Below are 18,833 nucleotides of genomic sequence, written 5' to 3' on the forward strand. Positions count from 1 at the left end.
GAACCATACGAATAGGCTTGTACTCCTAGCAGTCAACTGGAACAGCATGCAATAAATCCTTCCCCCCAATAATGAGACGACACATCACTTTGAGGGTAAAACAGGAACTGAGGACTGGCTCATCCAGCCTGGCTTTTATTTCCAACTCACACATACAGGCCACACCCAGGGGGAGGCATAAAAGAACCAATGACATAGATGTTACCTCCCACACATCCCCTCCCCTTAGTGTGACACATAATCCCATTATGCATACAGTGTAAAATATACTTTTACACAACTTTCATAACTTTAAAACCATACATCACATTCACATAAAAATACATATCCACAATCAATCCATTCAGGGGAACAACATATTAAAAAATGGCATGAATCCGACCAGGGGTTCAAAAGTTACTAAAAGTATCTTTTGTCCCTTTCTGGCTGGCAGAAAAACATCCCCACAATGCACCCTGGTTTCCTCCGTTCTGCCCTGGAGTTAATTGGAGAAGTAATCCAATTATCCAGGACTAAAGGCAGACTCCATTAACCACATGGTTGCAAAACGACATAAAACACTTTAAAATACATAAAGTCACATTTACACATAACACACAGACATTTCACCTATCCCCAGATAGCTGGGATCTGCACGCACAAAACTACCGAATAGCGCGCAGATCATACTCACACAGTACAATTGCCATGGAGCTAAAGTCTTTCCCATAGTCTTTCATTATATGAATAGGCTCCATGGTATGGCTATCTGGGGTATCACATTCCCATAAAGTCTGGTCCATAGTCCAAAGGCAAGAGGCGGGCAATCAGCCCCCTCCAAGGACACGTGGCGAGGTCGGTTTCGCCACAGTGTGTATATCAGGAGTACAAGCCGGTATATATTAGGTATGTGTGTATATCAGGAGTACAAGCCAGTATATATTGTATGTGTATATCAGGAGTACAAGCTGGTATATATTAGGTATGTGTGTATATCAGGAGTACAAGCCGGTATATATTGTATGTGTATATCAGGAGTACAAGCCGGTATATATTAGGTATGTGTGTATATCAGGAGTACAAGCCGGTATATATTAGGTATGTGTGTATATCAGGAGTACAAGCCGGTATATATTAGGTATGTGTGTATATCAGGAGTACAAGCCGGTATATATTAGGTATGTGTGTATATCAGGAGTACAAGCCGGTATATATTAGGTATGTGTGTATATCAGGAGTACAAGCCGGTATATATTAGGTATGTGTGTATATCAGGAGTACAAGCCGGTATATATTAGGTATGTGTGTATATCAGGAGTACAAGCCGGTATATATTAGGTATGTGTGTATATCAGGAGTACAAGCCGGTATATATTAGGTATGTGTGTATATCAGGAGTACAAGCCGGTATATATTAGGTATGTGTGTATATCAGGAGTACAAGCCGGTATATATTAGGTATGTGTGTATATCAGGAGTACAAGCCGGTATATATTAGGTATGTGTGTATATCAGGAGTACAAGCCGGTATATATTAGGTATGTGTGTATATCAGGAGTACAAGCCGGTATATATTAGGTATGTGTGTATATCAGGAGTACAAGCCGGTATATATTAGGTATGTGTGTATATCAGGAGTACAAGCTGGTATATATTAGGTATGTGTGTATATCAGGAGTACAAGCTGGTATATATTAGGTATGTGTATATCAGGAGTACAAGCCGGTATATATTAGGTATGTGTGTATATCAGGAGTACAAGCCGGTATATATTGTATGTGTATATCAGGAGTACAAGCCGGTATATATTAGGTATGTGTGTATATCAGGAGTACAAGCCGGTATATATTAGGTATGTGTGTATATCAGGAGTACAAGCCGGTATATATTAGGTATGTGTGTATATCAGGAGTACAAGCTGGTATATATTGTGTGTGTATATCAGGAGTACAAGCCGGTATATATTAGGTATGTGTGTATATCAGGAGTACAAGCCGGTATATATTAGGTATGTGTGTATATCAGGAGTACAAGCCGGTATATATTAGGTATGTGTGTATATCAGGAGTACAAGCCGGTATATATTAGGTATGTGTGTATATCAGGAGTACAAGCCGGTATATATTAGGTATGTGTGTATATCAGGAGTACAAGCCGGTATATATTAGGTATGTGTATATCAGGAGTACAAGCCGGTATATATTAGGTATGTGTATATCAGGAGTACAAGCCGGTATATATTAGGTATGTGTGTATATCAGGAGTACAAGCCGGTATATATTAGGTATGTGTGTATATCAGGAGTACAAGCTGGTATATATTGTATGTGTATATCAGGAGTACAAGCCGGTATATATTGTATGTGTATATCAGGAGTACAAGCCGGTATATATTGTGTATGTGTATATCAGGAGTACTAGCCGGTATATATTGTGTATGTGTGTATATCAGGAGTACAAGCCGGTATATATTAGGTATGTGTGTATATCAGGAGTACAAGCTGGTATATATTAGGTATGTGTATATCAGGAGTACAAGCCGGTATATATTAGGTATGTGTGTATATCAGGAGTACAAGCCGGTATATATTGTATGTGTATATCAGGAGTACAAGCCGGTATATATTAGGTATGTGTGTATATCAGGAGTACAAGCCGGTATATATTAGGTATGTGTGTATATCAGGAGTACAAGCCGGTATATATTAGGTATGTGTGTATATCAGGAGTACAAGCTGGTATATATTGTGTGTGTATATCAGGAGTACAAGCCGGTATATATTAGGTATGTGTGTATATCAGGAGTACAAGCCGGTATATATTAGGTATGTGTGTATATCAGGAGTACAAGCCGGTATATATTAGGTATGTGTGTATATCAGGAGTACAAGCCGGTATATATTAGGTATGTGTGTATATCAGGAGTACAAGCCGGTATATATTAGGTATGTGTGTATATCAGGAGTACAAGCCGGTATATATTAGGTATGTGTATATCAGGAGTACAAGCCGGTATATATTAGGTATGTGTATATCAGGAGTACAAGCCGGTATATATTAGGTATGTGTGTATATCAGGAGTACAAGCCGGTATATATTAGGTATGTGTGTATATCAGGAGTACAAGCTGGTATATATTGTATGTGTATATCAGGAGTACAAGCCGGTATATATTGTATGTGTATATCAGGAGTACAAGCCGGTATATATTGTGTATGTGTATATCAGGAGTACTAGCCGGTATATATTGTGTATGTGTGTATATCAGGAGTACAAGCCGGTATATATTAGGTATGTGTGTATATCAGGAGTACAAGCCGGTATATATCGTGTAAGTGTGTTTATCAGGTATACAAGCCGGTGTATATATTGTGTATGTGTGTTTATCAGGAATACAAACCGTTATATATTCTGTTAATCAGGAGTACAAGCCGGTATATATTGTTCTAGCAACACAGCAGTGAGTTCCTGTATTAACCTGGTCTGACTCTGAAATCAGTTCTCCCTTAGAACGGGCCCTTCCTTTCAGACAGCGTAATTCACTCAGACATTGCCCTGGGGAGCCCTCCATGTGCCCGCAGGGAATGCCAGCCATGCAGCTGCCAATGGACAATATGATGAGATTCACACTTCAAAGCAGCTGTGTGGCCAGGGGCTCCCAGCTCTTCCTACGATGCCTAAAATGAAGTAGATGTAATGTGCGATCAGCAGCAAGAAATACTCACCAAACTCGATGAAGGAGTACGGTCTGACCGCAGTGTTTATAGGGCCCATGTCGTAGGTGGTTATAAATTCCTTCTGTAACTCGTCCAGGAAGCAGAATGCCAATACACTGGGGTAATTTTCAGAGCAAAGCATCATGTAGCTCACTCCCAGGGAACTGATAAAACTGAAAAATAACAAACACGATTTAACCCTGCGGGAGCCAGTGGCATATTATCATTTCACCGTGGACAATTCCGACACATTTAGAAATCTACTACAGGTGCCGTGGACTGGTCAAGATATTTAACGAACAATCAATTAATCAGTTCTGAACAAAGCTGCAGTTTGCTGCCAAGAGCTACTCGTAGGTCTTCATTATTACAGGACAATTCGCAGGAACAATCAGAGCCACGCCAAGCCACGCCAAGCCACGTACGGACCACGAGAAGGGGAACATGGGAAACAGAATACACAAACTATTACAGCTACTTACTAAACTTTGAACTTCCCGAAATTGCTGCAAATCTCCAAGATTTCTGCAGGAACACTTAACAAATCAGGAAGCCGAAATGTTCTCTCACGGCGTTATATGGGGGCACAGCATGGGTTTACAGGAAACTCACCTGTTTCCTTTCTACTAAAACACAGCAATCCTCAAGTAGCTTCATTCTTAAAAAACAAGAGTAAAGCTATCTAACAAAAGGATTAAAATGTATAATCTTACACTAAAGACAGACCTTAAACAATTACTCACTACTGCCAGCCTGGAGAGTCCATGGTGCACTCATCAGGGCTGAACGGCTAGTGACGAGTGGAAAGTTGAGCCCTGATCTCAGCGATTAACACAGGGCAATGGAAGAATTGATGAACAAAGTTTCAGACTTTTTTATTTATTTTATTTTTTACAAATAACGCCATTTGTGGGCTGTACATATTTTAAGCATAACAACATCTCCCAGAAACCTTTGCAGACTCTCAGGATAAACAGCTGTATTAAAGGAACAAAATTGGGAAACACTGCAGGGTGGTGGGCTCCAGAGGTTGCTTATAGAATAAAATGATTAGATATTAAAAAACCTGCAGGTTTGTACCTCGACATGTGTGGTGGGCCTGGGGGGATTCCTTAGTTTGAGTGACAGAAGGCTCACACTATATATATGTCGCTGTTCAACATCTGTACTGGAAATGGCCGTGGGCAAACAGTCCTGATACGGGGACAGAAGTAATGGTCATCGGGCTGCCTGTTCCTTTTAATTTTACAAATTCCATTATTTATATATGTATATATATATATATATATATATATATATATATATATATATATATATATATATATACATACACACACACACTAAACACAGCCATAAGATTTAATTAAATAAGCGACAAAATAAAAAAAATTTACTCATGATGAAATCAATTAACGCTTTTCATTCATTCATTTAGAATAAGGAGAGAAGGATAATGCCAAGCTCTAAGGGGATTTAATTCAAAATTTATATTAAGAAAAAATAGATTATATATATTAAGAAAATGAAGCTGCAACGTTTATCACAGAACTAATAAACCTAATGAAGCTGTATAAGCCTGTAACATGATTACATTAATAATTAGACTAATCTCAGTCATTTATAGAGACTTCATTCATTACCATCTTTGTATTTATGCTACCGACATTTCTCTACAATATGTTTCCTAATTTCTTCATTAAAAACTAGATCATCTGGTCAAGGTTATATACACGGCATGTCATACACTGCGCCCACTGCCAGATACACGGCATGTCATACACTGCGCCCACCGCCAGATACACGGCATGTCATACACTGCGCCCACTGGCAGATACACGGCATGTCATACACTGCGCCCAATGCCAGATACACGGCATGTCATACACTGCGCCCACTGTGGGATACACGGCATGTCATACAATGCGCCCACTGCCAGATACACGGCATGTCATACACTGCGCCCACTGCCAGATACACAGCATGCCATACACTGCGCCCACTGACAGATACACGGCATGTCATACACTGCGCCCACCGCCAGATACACGGCATGTCATACACTGCGCCCACTGCCAGATACACAGCATGTCATACACTGCACCCACCGCCAGATACACGGCATGTCATACACTGCGCCAACCGCCAGATACACGGCATGCCATACACTGCACCAACCGCCAGATACACGGTATGTCATACACTGCACCCACCGCCAGATACACGGCATGTCATACACTGCGCCAACCGCCAGATACACGGCATGCCATACACTGCACCAACCGCCAGATACACGGTATGTCATACACTGCGCCCACTGCCAGATACACGGTATGTCATACACTGCGCCCACCGCCAGATACACGGCATGTCATACACTGCGCCCACTGGCAGATACACGGCATGTCATACACTGCGCCCACCGCCAGATACACGGTATGTCATACACTGCGCCCACCGCCAGATACACGGCATGTCATACGCTGCGCCCACTGCCAGATACACGGCATGTCATGCACTGCACCCACCGCCACATACACGGCATGTCATACACTGCGCCCACCGCCAGATACACGGCATTTCATACACTGCGTCCACCGCCAGATACACGGCATGCCATACACTGCGCCCACCGCCAGATACACGGCATGTCATACACTGCGCCCACTGCCAGATACACGGCATGTCATACACTGCGCCCACCGCCAGATACACGGCATGTCATACACTGCGTCCACCGCCAGATACACGGCATGCCATACACTGTGCCCACCGCCAGATACACGGCATGTCATACACTGCGCCCACTGCCAGATACACGGCATGTCATACACTGCGCCCACTGCCAGATACACGGCATGTCATACACTGCGCCCACTGCCAGATACACGGCATGTCATACACTGCGCCCACTGCCAGATACACGGCATGTCATACACTGCGCCCACTGCCAGATACACGGCATGTCATACACTGCGCCCACCGCCAGATACACGGCATGTCATACACTGCGCCCACCGCCAGATACACGGCATGTCATACACTGCGCCCACCGCCAGATACACGGCATGTCATACACTGCGCCCACCGCCAGATACACGGCATGTCATACACTGCGCCCACCGCCAGATACACGGCATGTCATACACTGCGCCCACCGCCAGATACACGGCATGTCATACACTGCGCCCACCGCCAGATACACGGCATGTCATACACTGCGCCCACCGCCAGATACACGGCATGTCATACACTGCACCCACTGCCAGATACACAGCATGTCATACACTGCGCCCACTGCCAGATACACGGCATGTCATACACTGCGCCCACTGCCAGAAACACAGCATGTCATACACTGCGCCCACTGCCACATACATGGCATGTCATACACTGCGCCCACTGCCAGATACACGGCATGTCATACACTGCGCCCACCGCCAGATACATGGCATGTCATACACTGCGCCCACCGCCAGATACACGGCATGTCATACACTGCGCCCACTGCCAGATAGACGGCATGTCATACACTGCGCCCACTGCCAGATACATGTCATGTCATACACTGCGCCCACTGCCAGATACACAGCATGTCATACACTGCGCCCACTGCCAGATACACAGCATGTCATACACTGCGCCCACCGCCAGATACACAGCATGTCATACACTGCCCCACGCCAGATATACGGTGTAGCGGAGAGCCGATCTTTCACAGCTATTCTCCACTAGAGATCCCAGTGAGGCTCCGGAACAAGGTGATGATAAATCCACAGGCAAGGTTTCTAGCAGGTAAAATAATACAGCAGTATCCCAATCGCAATCCCAATAACTGGACGACACACAGTTTCAGGAGCAGAACTGACAAGCTTTATTTCACAGTGCCTTATAAAGCCCTCTCCCATGCAAGGGAGGAGGTTCTATCAATCAATACATTGTCCAATCTGTGAACAGTAACCTCCCACACATCTCCTCCCCTCCTCTAGCATCATAATCCCCTTATACTGTACATGAATTCCCACAGTTTCTGGATGTACCCCTAAACATAGGGGTACCCCTTTAAGAATGGTATCCCCTGGTAGCCCTGATCTGGACCAGGGGTTCGGGAGTTATGGCAAGGTGTAGTTTTGACCGACCACTGGGACAAAGTGTCCGAAAACAGTTCCATGTATTTTGGCCCTGCGGTCGGTCACAAACAGGAGAATACAAACAGGCGAATTATTGCTGTTAAGTAGCCTGACGAGGATTCGGATGAATCCCCTAGTTCGTGGGGTTCTTTCTACCGAATGGCGGGCCGTTCAGTAATTTCCCCGCAAAGTATTGGGAGTCTGGAGGTCTCAGCGGTGTTTGCCTAGTCAAGTGTCCGATTTCGGTTCCAGACACTCGACGGCAAAACACCGCTGTTCGGCAGTTTAAGATGGCCGCCGCCACGTGTTCGTATCCCGAATGGCGGCCACCCAGAGAACAAAGACCACACTGTACAAATAGGTAATTACCCGTTTGCAACATTGTTGCAAACGGTAATTGAAGGCACACTTTACACAGGGTGGTCTGGTTGTTCGGTAGTTTCATTCCCTTGTTTTATTCGAATGTTTCTACCGAACAACCAGAGGAATACAGTAGTTCACACACATTAAACTAGCAATATAAACGAATACAATTATTCCCATGCATGTTGTAGGACAGCCCGGTACCAATCCGCTACATACGGTATGTCATACACTGCCCCACGCCAGATATACGGTATGTCATACACTGATGGAGTAGTGGATGGTTGGTGGACGGCCACCCTGTTCCAACAAGGCTGCGACGTCAGCAAGGTGGTGGTGGAGTCATATTTTGGGCCGGAATCATGGTAAGAGAGCTGGTCGGCCCCTTTAGGGTCCCCGAAGGTGTAAAGATGACCTCTGCAAGGTATGTGGAGTTTCTGACTGACCACTTTCTTCCCTGGTACAGAAGGAAGAACTATGCTTTCTGTAATAAAATCATCTTCATGCATGACAATGCACCATCTCAGGCTGCAAAGAATACCTCTGCATCAATGGCTGCTATGGGGATAAAAGGAGAGAAAGTCATGGTGTGGCCTCCATCCTCCCCTAACCTCAATCCTATTGAGAACCTTTGGAGCATCCTCAAGCAAAAGATCCATGAGGGTGGGAGGCAGTTTACATCCAAACAGCGGCTCTGGGAGGCTATTCTGACATCTTGCAAACAAATTCAAGCAGAAACTGTCCAAAAACTCACAAGTTCAATGGATGCAAGACTTGTGAAGCTGCTACCAAAAAGAGGCCCTATGTTAAAATGTAACGTGACCTGTTAAAATGTTTACAAAGTTAAAATGTTGTTATAAGTTTGATTAAATAGCTTTTGATTTCAGTAAATATGCTGCAAACACAACAAATGACAATTTTCAGTTCTTTACAACCTATAAAGTGTTTTGAAACTTACTGTGCGTAACAATTTGGAACAGTGCATTGTAAGTTTTTTATGTTTAAAAAAAAATACTGTTATCATTAGGAGGTTTGTTCAATAAAATTTGAATTGTACTCTTAATAGTTGATAACATGAGAATTATGCTGACTGTTATTTACATCAATTATTTAGGTAAATGAGAAAAATATAATTTGCATAATAATTTGGAACAGGGGGTACACTGCGCCCACCGCCAGATACACGGCATGTCATACACTGCGCCCACCGCCAGATACAGGGCATGTCATGCACTGCACCCACCGCCAGATACACGGCATGTCATACACTGCACCAACCGCCAGATACACGGTATGTCATACACTGCGCCAACCGCCAGATACACGGCATGTCATACACTGCACCAACCGCCAGATACACGGTATGTCATACACTGCGCCAACCGCCAGATACACGGCATGTCATACACTGCACCAACCGCCAGATACACGGCATGTCATACACTGCGCCCACCGCCAGATACACGGCATGTCATACACTGCGCCCACTGCCAGATACACGGCATGTCATACACTGCACCAACCGCCAGATACACGGTATGTAATACACTGTGCCCACCGCCAGATACACGGCATGTAATACACTGCACCAACCGCCAGATACACGGTATGTCATGCACTGCACCCACCGCCAGATACACGGCATGTCATACACTGCACCAACCGCCAGATACACGGCATGTCATACACTGCACCAACCGCCAGATACACGGCATGTCATACACTGCACCAACCGCCAGATACACGGCATGTCATACACTGCGCCCACCGCCAGATACACGGCATGTCATACACTGCACCAACCGCCAGATACACGGTATGTCATACACTGCACCAACCGCCAGATACACGGCATGTCATACACTGCGCCCACCGCCAGATACACGGCATGTCATACACTGCACCAACCGCCAGATACACGGTATGTCATACACTGCACCAACCGCCAGATACACGGTATGTCATACACTGCACCAACCGCCAGATACACGGTATGTCATACACCGTCTGTAGCGGAGAGCTGATTTCCCACAGCTTAACTCCACCAATATATCCAGAGGATGCAGGAACAAGTAGTAAATCCCAGAGAATATCCAGCACAGTCAGCAATCAAATCCAATAATATCCCATCACCTTTCCCAATCACTGGACGACACACAGTATCAGGAGTAGAACTGATGTTTAATGGCAACATTCCTGCTTTTATGAGCTTCTCCCATGCAAGGGAGGGATTCACATCAATTACACATTACACCAATCATAGAGTCGTTACCTCCCACACATCTCCTCCCCTTGGCTTAACAGATAATACAATTATACTGTACATACTTTTCCCCACTTTCCAGATGTACCCCAAATATGTATATGTGATATACCTTTAAATATGGGTGAGCAACATATCCAAAAATCACCCAGATCAGACCAGGGGTTCAGGAGTTATAGGAAGGTAAAGTTTTGACCAACCTCATGGGTAAAGATGCCGAAATTAGTTTCATGAAATCTGGCCCTGCGGTCGGTCTCTATTCGTGCCCCAAAACTCCCAAAAGGCTATGCCACACATAATGGAGTCGGTAACCGGATGAATCCCCTAGTTCGTGGGATTCATCCTACCGAATGACGGGCAGTTCGTGAGTTGTTTTCGGTACTTTCTGCTGTCCTGGAGGTCTTAGCGGTGTTCGGCTAGTCGAGTGTCCGTTTTGAGTTGCAGACACTCGACAACCAAACACCGCTGTTCGTGGGGTTAAGATGGCCGCCGCCACGTGTTCGGCTGCCGAAATGGCGGCCACCCAGGGGATACAGCAGTGAGTTCGTATGAACCAAGGGAATAAGAGAAACGATCAGGGAGGTAAATTGCATGATTAATATACATCAGGGTGGTTCGGTTGTTCGGTACTTTGTTCGTATATCGAACAAAGTATGTCCATAGATGGTGCAATGTCAATCTGTGTAATCCAGGCATGAAAAACCTCAGCAGTGCCAACAAATAAAACAATAGATTGGACAGCCAAAAAGGGGTTCCGCTACACCGTCAAATACACGGCATGTCATACACTGCGCCCACCGCCAGATACACGGTATGTCATACACTGCGCCGACCGCCAGATGCACGGTATGTCATACACTGCGCACACCGCCAGATACACTGTATGTCATACACTGCTCTCACCTCCCCACCAGTGAAAGGATTCAAACTATAAAATGCACTCACTTAACATTGTAGGGGCCTCTCTCCAGTGTGCACCTATCAGGAAACTGTTCCAGTTTTTTGGAGATGACCTTCAGGTATTTCTTGGTTTCCTGTACGGACACGTTTTGATCATGGTCTGTTGAAGCTGACAGCGGCAAACCGTCCCGGACACGGACCACCGAAGCGAAGAGAATAACTGACATTGTGCAGTGAGATTCTGGAATAATTAAAAGCATCAGGTCAATCACTCTATAAATCCACTAGCCAGAAGAAAAAAAGAAATACTTATAAAGTGGGGTTGAATGCACATACATTGTATATATCCGCATTTCTAATACCATGCAATATATCACGACTAAAAAAGTTACCCGCCACCAAAAACACGCTAACACAATCTTATTTATGGAGTTATTTTGTAATCACATCCAGCAATCTACCCACCTCAATGTATATAATACTAGGTACGCACACTACAATTACTCACACACTCACATACTTCCATGTACAACAGCACTGCGCCAGTAACATAACTATTTATAGGTTTACCTATCACAAGACGTACAGTAAAACTAGCTCCACACACCGAGACACTCAAGCACACACACCAGAAACAGAGCCACTCAAGCACACACACACCACACACAAAGTCACTCAAGCACACACACACAACACACAGAGCCATTCAAGCACACACACCGAGACACTCAAGCACACACAGCCACTCAATTACACGAACACACCACACAGAGCCATTCAAGCACACACACCGAGACACTCAAGCACACACACTACACACACAGCCACTCAATTACACAAACACACCACATAAAATTAATTTTAAAAATAAATAAATATTCACTAGAGGGATGGGGGGGATACACTAAAGATTCCCTTTACCAGACTGCTACCTGCAAAGGAGAAGCTTGTTACGTCTGTCGACAGCACGCTGAGGACCATGCCATTTTTGCACAGAACTGCCATTAGGCGGCCCAGAACAAGGTTACGGCTACCTAAGTCACGTTGCATGAGGTGTAACTAGCCTCTAGTACGAGAGTAAAAATCTCTCTTAAAGTGCAGCATTCATATAAATTCCTACCACCATGACCACGTCTAAAAGCAGAAGTTCTCGTGGTGGTGGGAGTGTCCAACTAACCTTTGTTTATATCCCCCCTGCTGGGTGTCAATCAGATAACCAGTCCTGTTACTTCCTGGTTTGGCTAGCTCAGTGGAGATAAACTCAAGAGACAGCAATGGCCCAGAGCACCTGCCTTGTAAATACTTCTCATTGAGCTGCATTGGGAAATCTGTGATTGGACAGCCACAGAAAGTCTGGGCGGAAATATCTTCACAAAAATATTAGCGAACTGCTTTAAACCATTCCTCCAAACACTGATACACCCAGATCAAGCCGGCTTTGTACCGAACAGGGAGGCCAAACTATACACCACTAAATTACTGACTCTGATTGACATAGCACAAGGCACCCCCACAGACAGCCTTCTACTCTCTGTAGAAGCCGAGAAGAAAACTCACACAAATGCATGCTGCCTTGATATGCAACACTATACAGGAAAGCGGATATAAAAGAATCTCTAGATGGCATTACTCCCCAGCCAAGCTACACAAGTTATTCCCAAGCACCTCTGACGTTTGCTGGAAATGCGCCCAACCGGGAGCATCATTAGCCCATGTCTGGTGGCACTGCCCATTGATCCAAAAGTACTGGACCAATGTAGTCATAATGATCAAAATAGTGACAGGTATTCAACTCCCACACACATTACTTTTCCTGATATACTCCAGTACATACTCCAGTACATAATCCAAATCTCAATGTCTCCTTATCATACACCTCCGCACCTACTCGTCCCCACCAAATGGAAAAATCCCGATGCCCCACCCTTTAGAGAATGAATTCAGAAGGTGGACACACTTTAAAACAAAAGAAGAAATACATGCCTCTATCTCTCACAGATATGCCCTATACAATGCTATATGGGTAAAGTTTACGCAAGATTAATGGTCTAACTGATACTACGACTAACCCATGACAACCAGATCCCAGATTGCTTGAGTCGCGTGAACAAGGGGACATACTATCCCATCACTGGATCCTAGGCCATCCTCACACACCATTCCCCACTCCTCAGATTTCCCCTTCCGGCATCCCCGATGTATGCTGACATAGTGCAAGCCTGACGGAGTTTCGCCAGACAGGGTTGACCCTGGCTGAGATGCTTTGGTTCGTTGAGTTCGGATTTAAAACTTTTTGTTCTATTTTAATTTGTTAAAATGCAGATAAGTGTATCGCCTCACAATCCAGCGGCAGGTCCAGCCTTCTGCGGGATACTACAGGCGAATGCAATACATTCCAAGTTACCCTCAAATACAGAAATTCATATCCACTTAGTTATAGAGGTCCTGTATGTATTGATTTAACCGCCAGAATAAGTCATAAGTGTATTGGATTACTATGGGATATAGCTGGTCATTATAGAATGTATTGTGTTACTATGGGATGTCCCGGAGTTATTTGGGATGTATCTGGTCATTATAGGATGCATTGTGTTACTATGGGATGTCTCAGGGTTATTATGGGATGTATTGTGTTGTTATGGGATGTATCTGGTCATTATAGAATGCATTGTGTTACTATGAGATGTCCAGGAGTTATTATGGGATGTATTGTGTTGTTATGAGATATATCTGGTCATTACAGGATGCATTGTGTTACTATGAGATGTAATGTGTTACTATGGGATGTATCTGGTCATTATAGGATGCATTGTGTTACTATGGGATGTATTGTGTTATTATTAGATGTATTGTGTTATTATAGTATATTCCAGGTTATTATAGGATGGATTGTGTTATTATAGTATATTCCAGGTTCTTATAGAATGTCTTGTGTTACTATTGGATCTCCTGGGTTATTATAGGATGTACTGTGTTATTATAGGGTGTCCCGGGTTATTATGGGATGAATTGTGTTATTATGGGATGTATTGTGTTACTATGGGGCGTCCCGTGTTACTATGGGATGTATTGTGTTATTATGGGATATTCCAGGATATTATGGGATGTATTGTTTTATTATGGGATATTCCAGGTTATTATGGGATATTCCAGCTTATTACAGGATGTATTGTATTACTATGGGGTGTCCCGGGTTATTATGGGATGTATTGTGTTACTATGGGATGTCCCGGGTTATTATGGGATGTATTGTGTTATTATGGGATATTCCAGGATATTATGGGATGTATTGTGTTATTATGGGATATTCCAGGTTATTATGGGATATTCCAGCTTATTACAGGATGTATTGTATTACTATGGGGTGTCCCGGGTTATTATGGGATGTATTGTGTTACGATGGGATGTGTTGAGTTACTATGGGATGTCCCGGGTTACTAGTGGATGTATTGTGTTACTATGAGATGTCCCGGGTTATTATGGGATGTATTGTGTTACTATGGGATGTATTGTGTTACTATTATTATTATTATGTTATTATTTATGTAGCGCCAACAAATTCTGCAGCGCTTTACAGTGTGTGGACCAACAAACATGTAGTTGTAACCAGACAAGTTGGACACACAGGAACAGAGGGATTGAGGGCCCTGCTTAATCAGCTTACATGCTAGAGGGAGTTGGGTAAAGTGACACAAAAGGTAAGGATAGTATTAGACTAATGACAGTTGCAAGAGAGGAATCAGTCGGGAGCTATTAACAGTTTAATTGATACGCTTTTATGAAGAGGTGGGTTTTTAATGATTTTTTGAAAGGATGGAGACTGGGTGAGCATCTAACAGAGGAGGGAAGCGAGTTCCACAGGAACGGTGCAGCCCTCGAAAAGTCTTGAAGGCGAGCATCAGAGGTGGAAGTATGGACAGAAGATAGACATAAGTCTTCAGCAGAGCGTTAGGGCCTAGACGGGACATACTTGTGTATTAGGTTGGATAGATAGGTGGGAGCAGCATTATGTAGAGACTTGAAAGCAAGACCAGAATTTTAAATTGAGCCCTATATCTTACAGCAATCCATGGGATGTCCTGGGTTATTATGGGATGTATTATGTTATATTCCAGGTTATTACAGGATGTATTGGGTTATTATGAGATGTATTGTGTTATTATCGGGTGTCCCGGGTCATTATGGGATGTATTGTGTTATTACTGGATATTCCAGGTTATTACAGGATGTATTGGGTTATTATGGGATGTATCTGGCTACTATGGGATGTCCCAGGTTATTATGGGAGATTCCAGGTTATTACAGGATGTATGGTGCTACTATGGCATGTCCCGGGTTATTATGGGGTATATTGTGTTTCTATGGGATGTCCCGGGTTACTATTACTATTATTATATTATTTATATAGCACCATCAGATTCCGCAGCGCTGTACAATGGGTGGACTAACAGACAGTAATTGAAACCAGACAATTGGACGTACAGGAACAGAGAGGTGTCGGGCCCTGCTCAATGAGCTTACATTCTAGAGGGAATGGGGTATAGTGACACAAAGGGTAAAAGTAGGGTAGCTTGTTAGAAAAGTATTCACTGAGGGCTTAGTAGGTAATTTTTGAGAGTTGCAGGTGAGGAGTCATGGACGGTGGGGGATAAAAACCTGCTAACAGTTTAATTGATATGCTTTCTTGAAGAAGTGAGTTTTCAATGATTTTTTGAATGAGTGGAGACTGGGTGAAATTCTTACGGAGAAGGGAAGGGAGTTCCACAGAGGTGCAGCTCTGGAACGACGGGACATACTTGTGTATTAGGAAGGATAGGTAGGTTGGAGCAGCATTATGTAGGGACTTGTAAGCAAGCACCAGAATTTTAAATTGAGCCCTATATCTAACTGGAAGCCAATGCAGGGACTGACAGAGCGGGGAGGCGTGGGAGGTGCGAGCGGACAGGAAAATTACCCTTGCCGCTGCAGTCATTATAGATTGCAACCGTGCCATCTGGGAACACGTAAGACCACTGAGAAGAGTATTGCAGTAGTCCAGGCGAGAGAGAACAAGAGCATGGACCAGCACCTTAGCCGCATCCGTGGTTAAATAGGGGCGGATGCGCGCTATGTTTTTGAGATGGAAGCAACAGGATTTGGCGATTGATTGGACATGAGGGGTGAAGGAGAGGTTGGAGTCAAAAAGAACACCCAGGCAGCGAGCCTGCGAGGTAGAGGTGATGGTAGCACCGTTGGCTTGGAGGGAGACAGACACGGGAGTAGCAACACTTGAGGGAGGAGTTCTGTTTTGGACAGGTTGAGTTTAAGGAAGTGAACAGCCATCTATTTGGAAATCGAAGAGAGACAGTCAGAGACACGAGTCCAAGATGGGCGGAGAGAGATCAGGAGAGGACAGGTAGATTTGCGTGTCATCCGCAAAGAAATTATAACGGAAGCCAAAGGAGCTGATGAGTTTACCAAGGGAGGCAGTGTAGATAGAGAACAGTAGGGTACCAAGGACTGAAACTAGGGGGACACCGACAGAGAGGAGTTGAGGGAGGAAGAGGCAAAGTCAGATAGAGAAACACTGAAAGAGCGCTGGGAGAGGTAGGAAAGGCACCAGGAGAGAGCAGTATCCCGTAGACCAAAATTACGAAGCAGTAGCGAGATAGGGCGGTAGTTGGATGGGGAGTTGGGGGTCAAGGCTGGGCTTTTTATCAGAATTGGGGTTACAGTTGCATGTTTGATGGGTGAGGCAAATGTGTTAGACCGAGAAAAGGGAAAGACTGAAAATTTTAGTGAGAGGAAGAGCAAGAGAGGGAGACAGAGTGCGGATGAGATATGAAGCAATAGGATCGAGGGAACAGGTGGTGGGGCGGGAAGACCGGAGCAGAGCAGAAACCTCTTCTGCTGTAGCAGGCGTGAATGAGTGTAGAATGGTGGAGGTAGTGGGGTTGGGTAATATATTGATAGGGGAAGGAGAGAAATTAGCGATCTCTTCTCTGATTGTAGAGATCTCAGTGAAGTGAGATGCAAAGGTTGTGGCGGACAAGGTGGTAGAAGGAGGGGGATTAAAATGGCGAAGAAGAGCACTACGTCGAATGTATTGTGTTATTATGGGGTGTCCCGGGTCATTATCGGGTGTATTGTGTTATTATGGGGTGTCCCGGGTCATTATCAGGTGTCTCTGGTTATTATGGGGTGTATTGTGTTATTAAGGGGTGTCCTCGGTCATTATGGGATGTCTCTGGTTATTATGGGATGTATTGTGCTATTATGGGGTGTATTGTGTTATTATGGGGTGTATTGTGTTACTATGGGGTGTCTCTGGTTACTATGGGATCTCCCGGGGTACTATGGGGTGTCTCTGGTTGCTATGGGGTGTATGGTGTTATTATGGGGTGTCTCTGGTTGCTATGGGGTGTATGGTGTTATTATGGGGTGTCTCTGGTTGCTATGGGATGTACAGAGTTATTATGGGGTGTCTCTGGTTGCTATGGGGTGTCTCTGGTTGCTATGGGGTGTATGGTGTTATTATGGGGTGTCTCTGGTTGCTATGGGGTGTCCCGGGTTATTATGGGGTGTCTCTGGTTCCTATGGGGTGTCTCTGGTTCCTATGGGGTGTCTCTGGTTCCTATGGGGTGTCTCTGGTTCCTATGGGGTGTCCCGGGTTATTATGGGGTGTCCCGGGTTATTATGGGGTGTCCCGGGTTACTATGGGGTGTATGGTGTCATTATGGGGTGTATGGTGTTATTATGGGGTGTATGGTGTTATTATGGGGTGTCCCGGGTTATTATGGGGTGTCCCGGGTTATTATGGGGTGTCCCGGGTTATTATGGGGTGTCTCTGGTTGCTATGGGGTGTCTCTGGTTATTATAGGGTGTATGGTGTTATTATGGGGTGTCTCTGGTTGCTATGGGGTATCTCTGGTTGTTATGGGGTGTCTCTGGTTGCTATGGGGTGTCTCTGGTTGCTATGGGGTGTATGGTGTTATTATGGGGTGTATGGTGTTATTATGGGGTGTATGGTGTTATTATGGGGTGTCCCGGGTTATTATGGGGTGTCCCGGGTTATTATGGGGTGTCTCTGGTTGCTATGGGGTGTCTCTGGTTATTATAGGGTGTATGGTGTTATTATGGGGTGTCTCTGGTTGCTATGGGGTATCTCTGGTTGTTATGGGGTGTCTCTGGTTGCTATGGGGTATCTCTGGTTGTTATGGGGTGTCTCTGGTTGCTATGGGGTGTCTCTGGTTGCTATGGGGTGTCTCTGGTTGCTATGGGGTGTATGGTGTTATTATGGGGTGTATGGTGTTATTATGGGGAGTCTCTGGTTATTATGGGGTGTCTCTGGTTGCTATGGGGTGTCCCGGGTTATTATGGGGTGCCTCGGGCACGGTGCGGTCGGTAGGTCCCCTCTATACGGTCACATACCTCTCCCCGGTTTTGGTTTTTGGTTTCCGGTTTCCGCCGCTGTCTGACCGGTGACGTGTCCTCGCGATGCATGATG

At 44.7% G+C, this 18,833-nt stretch overlaps 1 protein-coding gene across 1 annotated transcript in view; it reads right to left on the reverse strand.

Annotated features, from left to right (window-relative positions):
• The window catches only part of SEC22A (SEC22 homolog A, vesicle trafficking protein), a 36,212-nt gene extending 17,379 nt beyond the window's left edge, over positions 1-18,833 (reverse strand). The window contains exons 1-3 of the mRNA XM_063429192.1: positions 18,758-18,833; positions 11,393-11,588; positions 3,704-3,867 (exon numbers count right to left, since the gene is read on the reverse strand). Of these exons, the coding sequence (XP_063285262.1) occupies positions 3,704-3,867; positions 11,393-11,574 (346 nt within the window). The 5' untranslated portion in view covers positions 11,575-11,588; positions 18,758-18,833. The remainder of the gene's footprint in view (positions 1-3,703; positions 3,868-11,392; positions 11,589-18,757) is intronic.

This window comes from Pelobates fuscus, chromosome 8 (genome assembly GCF_036172605.1).
Source record: "Pelobates fuscus isolate aPelFus1 chromosome 8, aPelFus1.pri, whole genome shotgun sequence".
In the NCBI taxonomy this organism is placed as follows: Eukaryota; Metazoa; Chordata; class Amphibia; order Anura; family Pelobatidae; genus Pelobates; species Pelobates fuscus.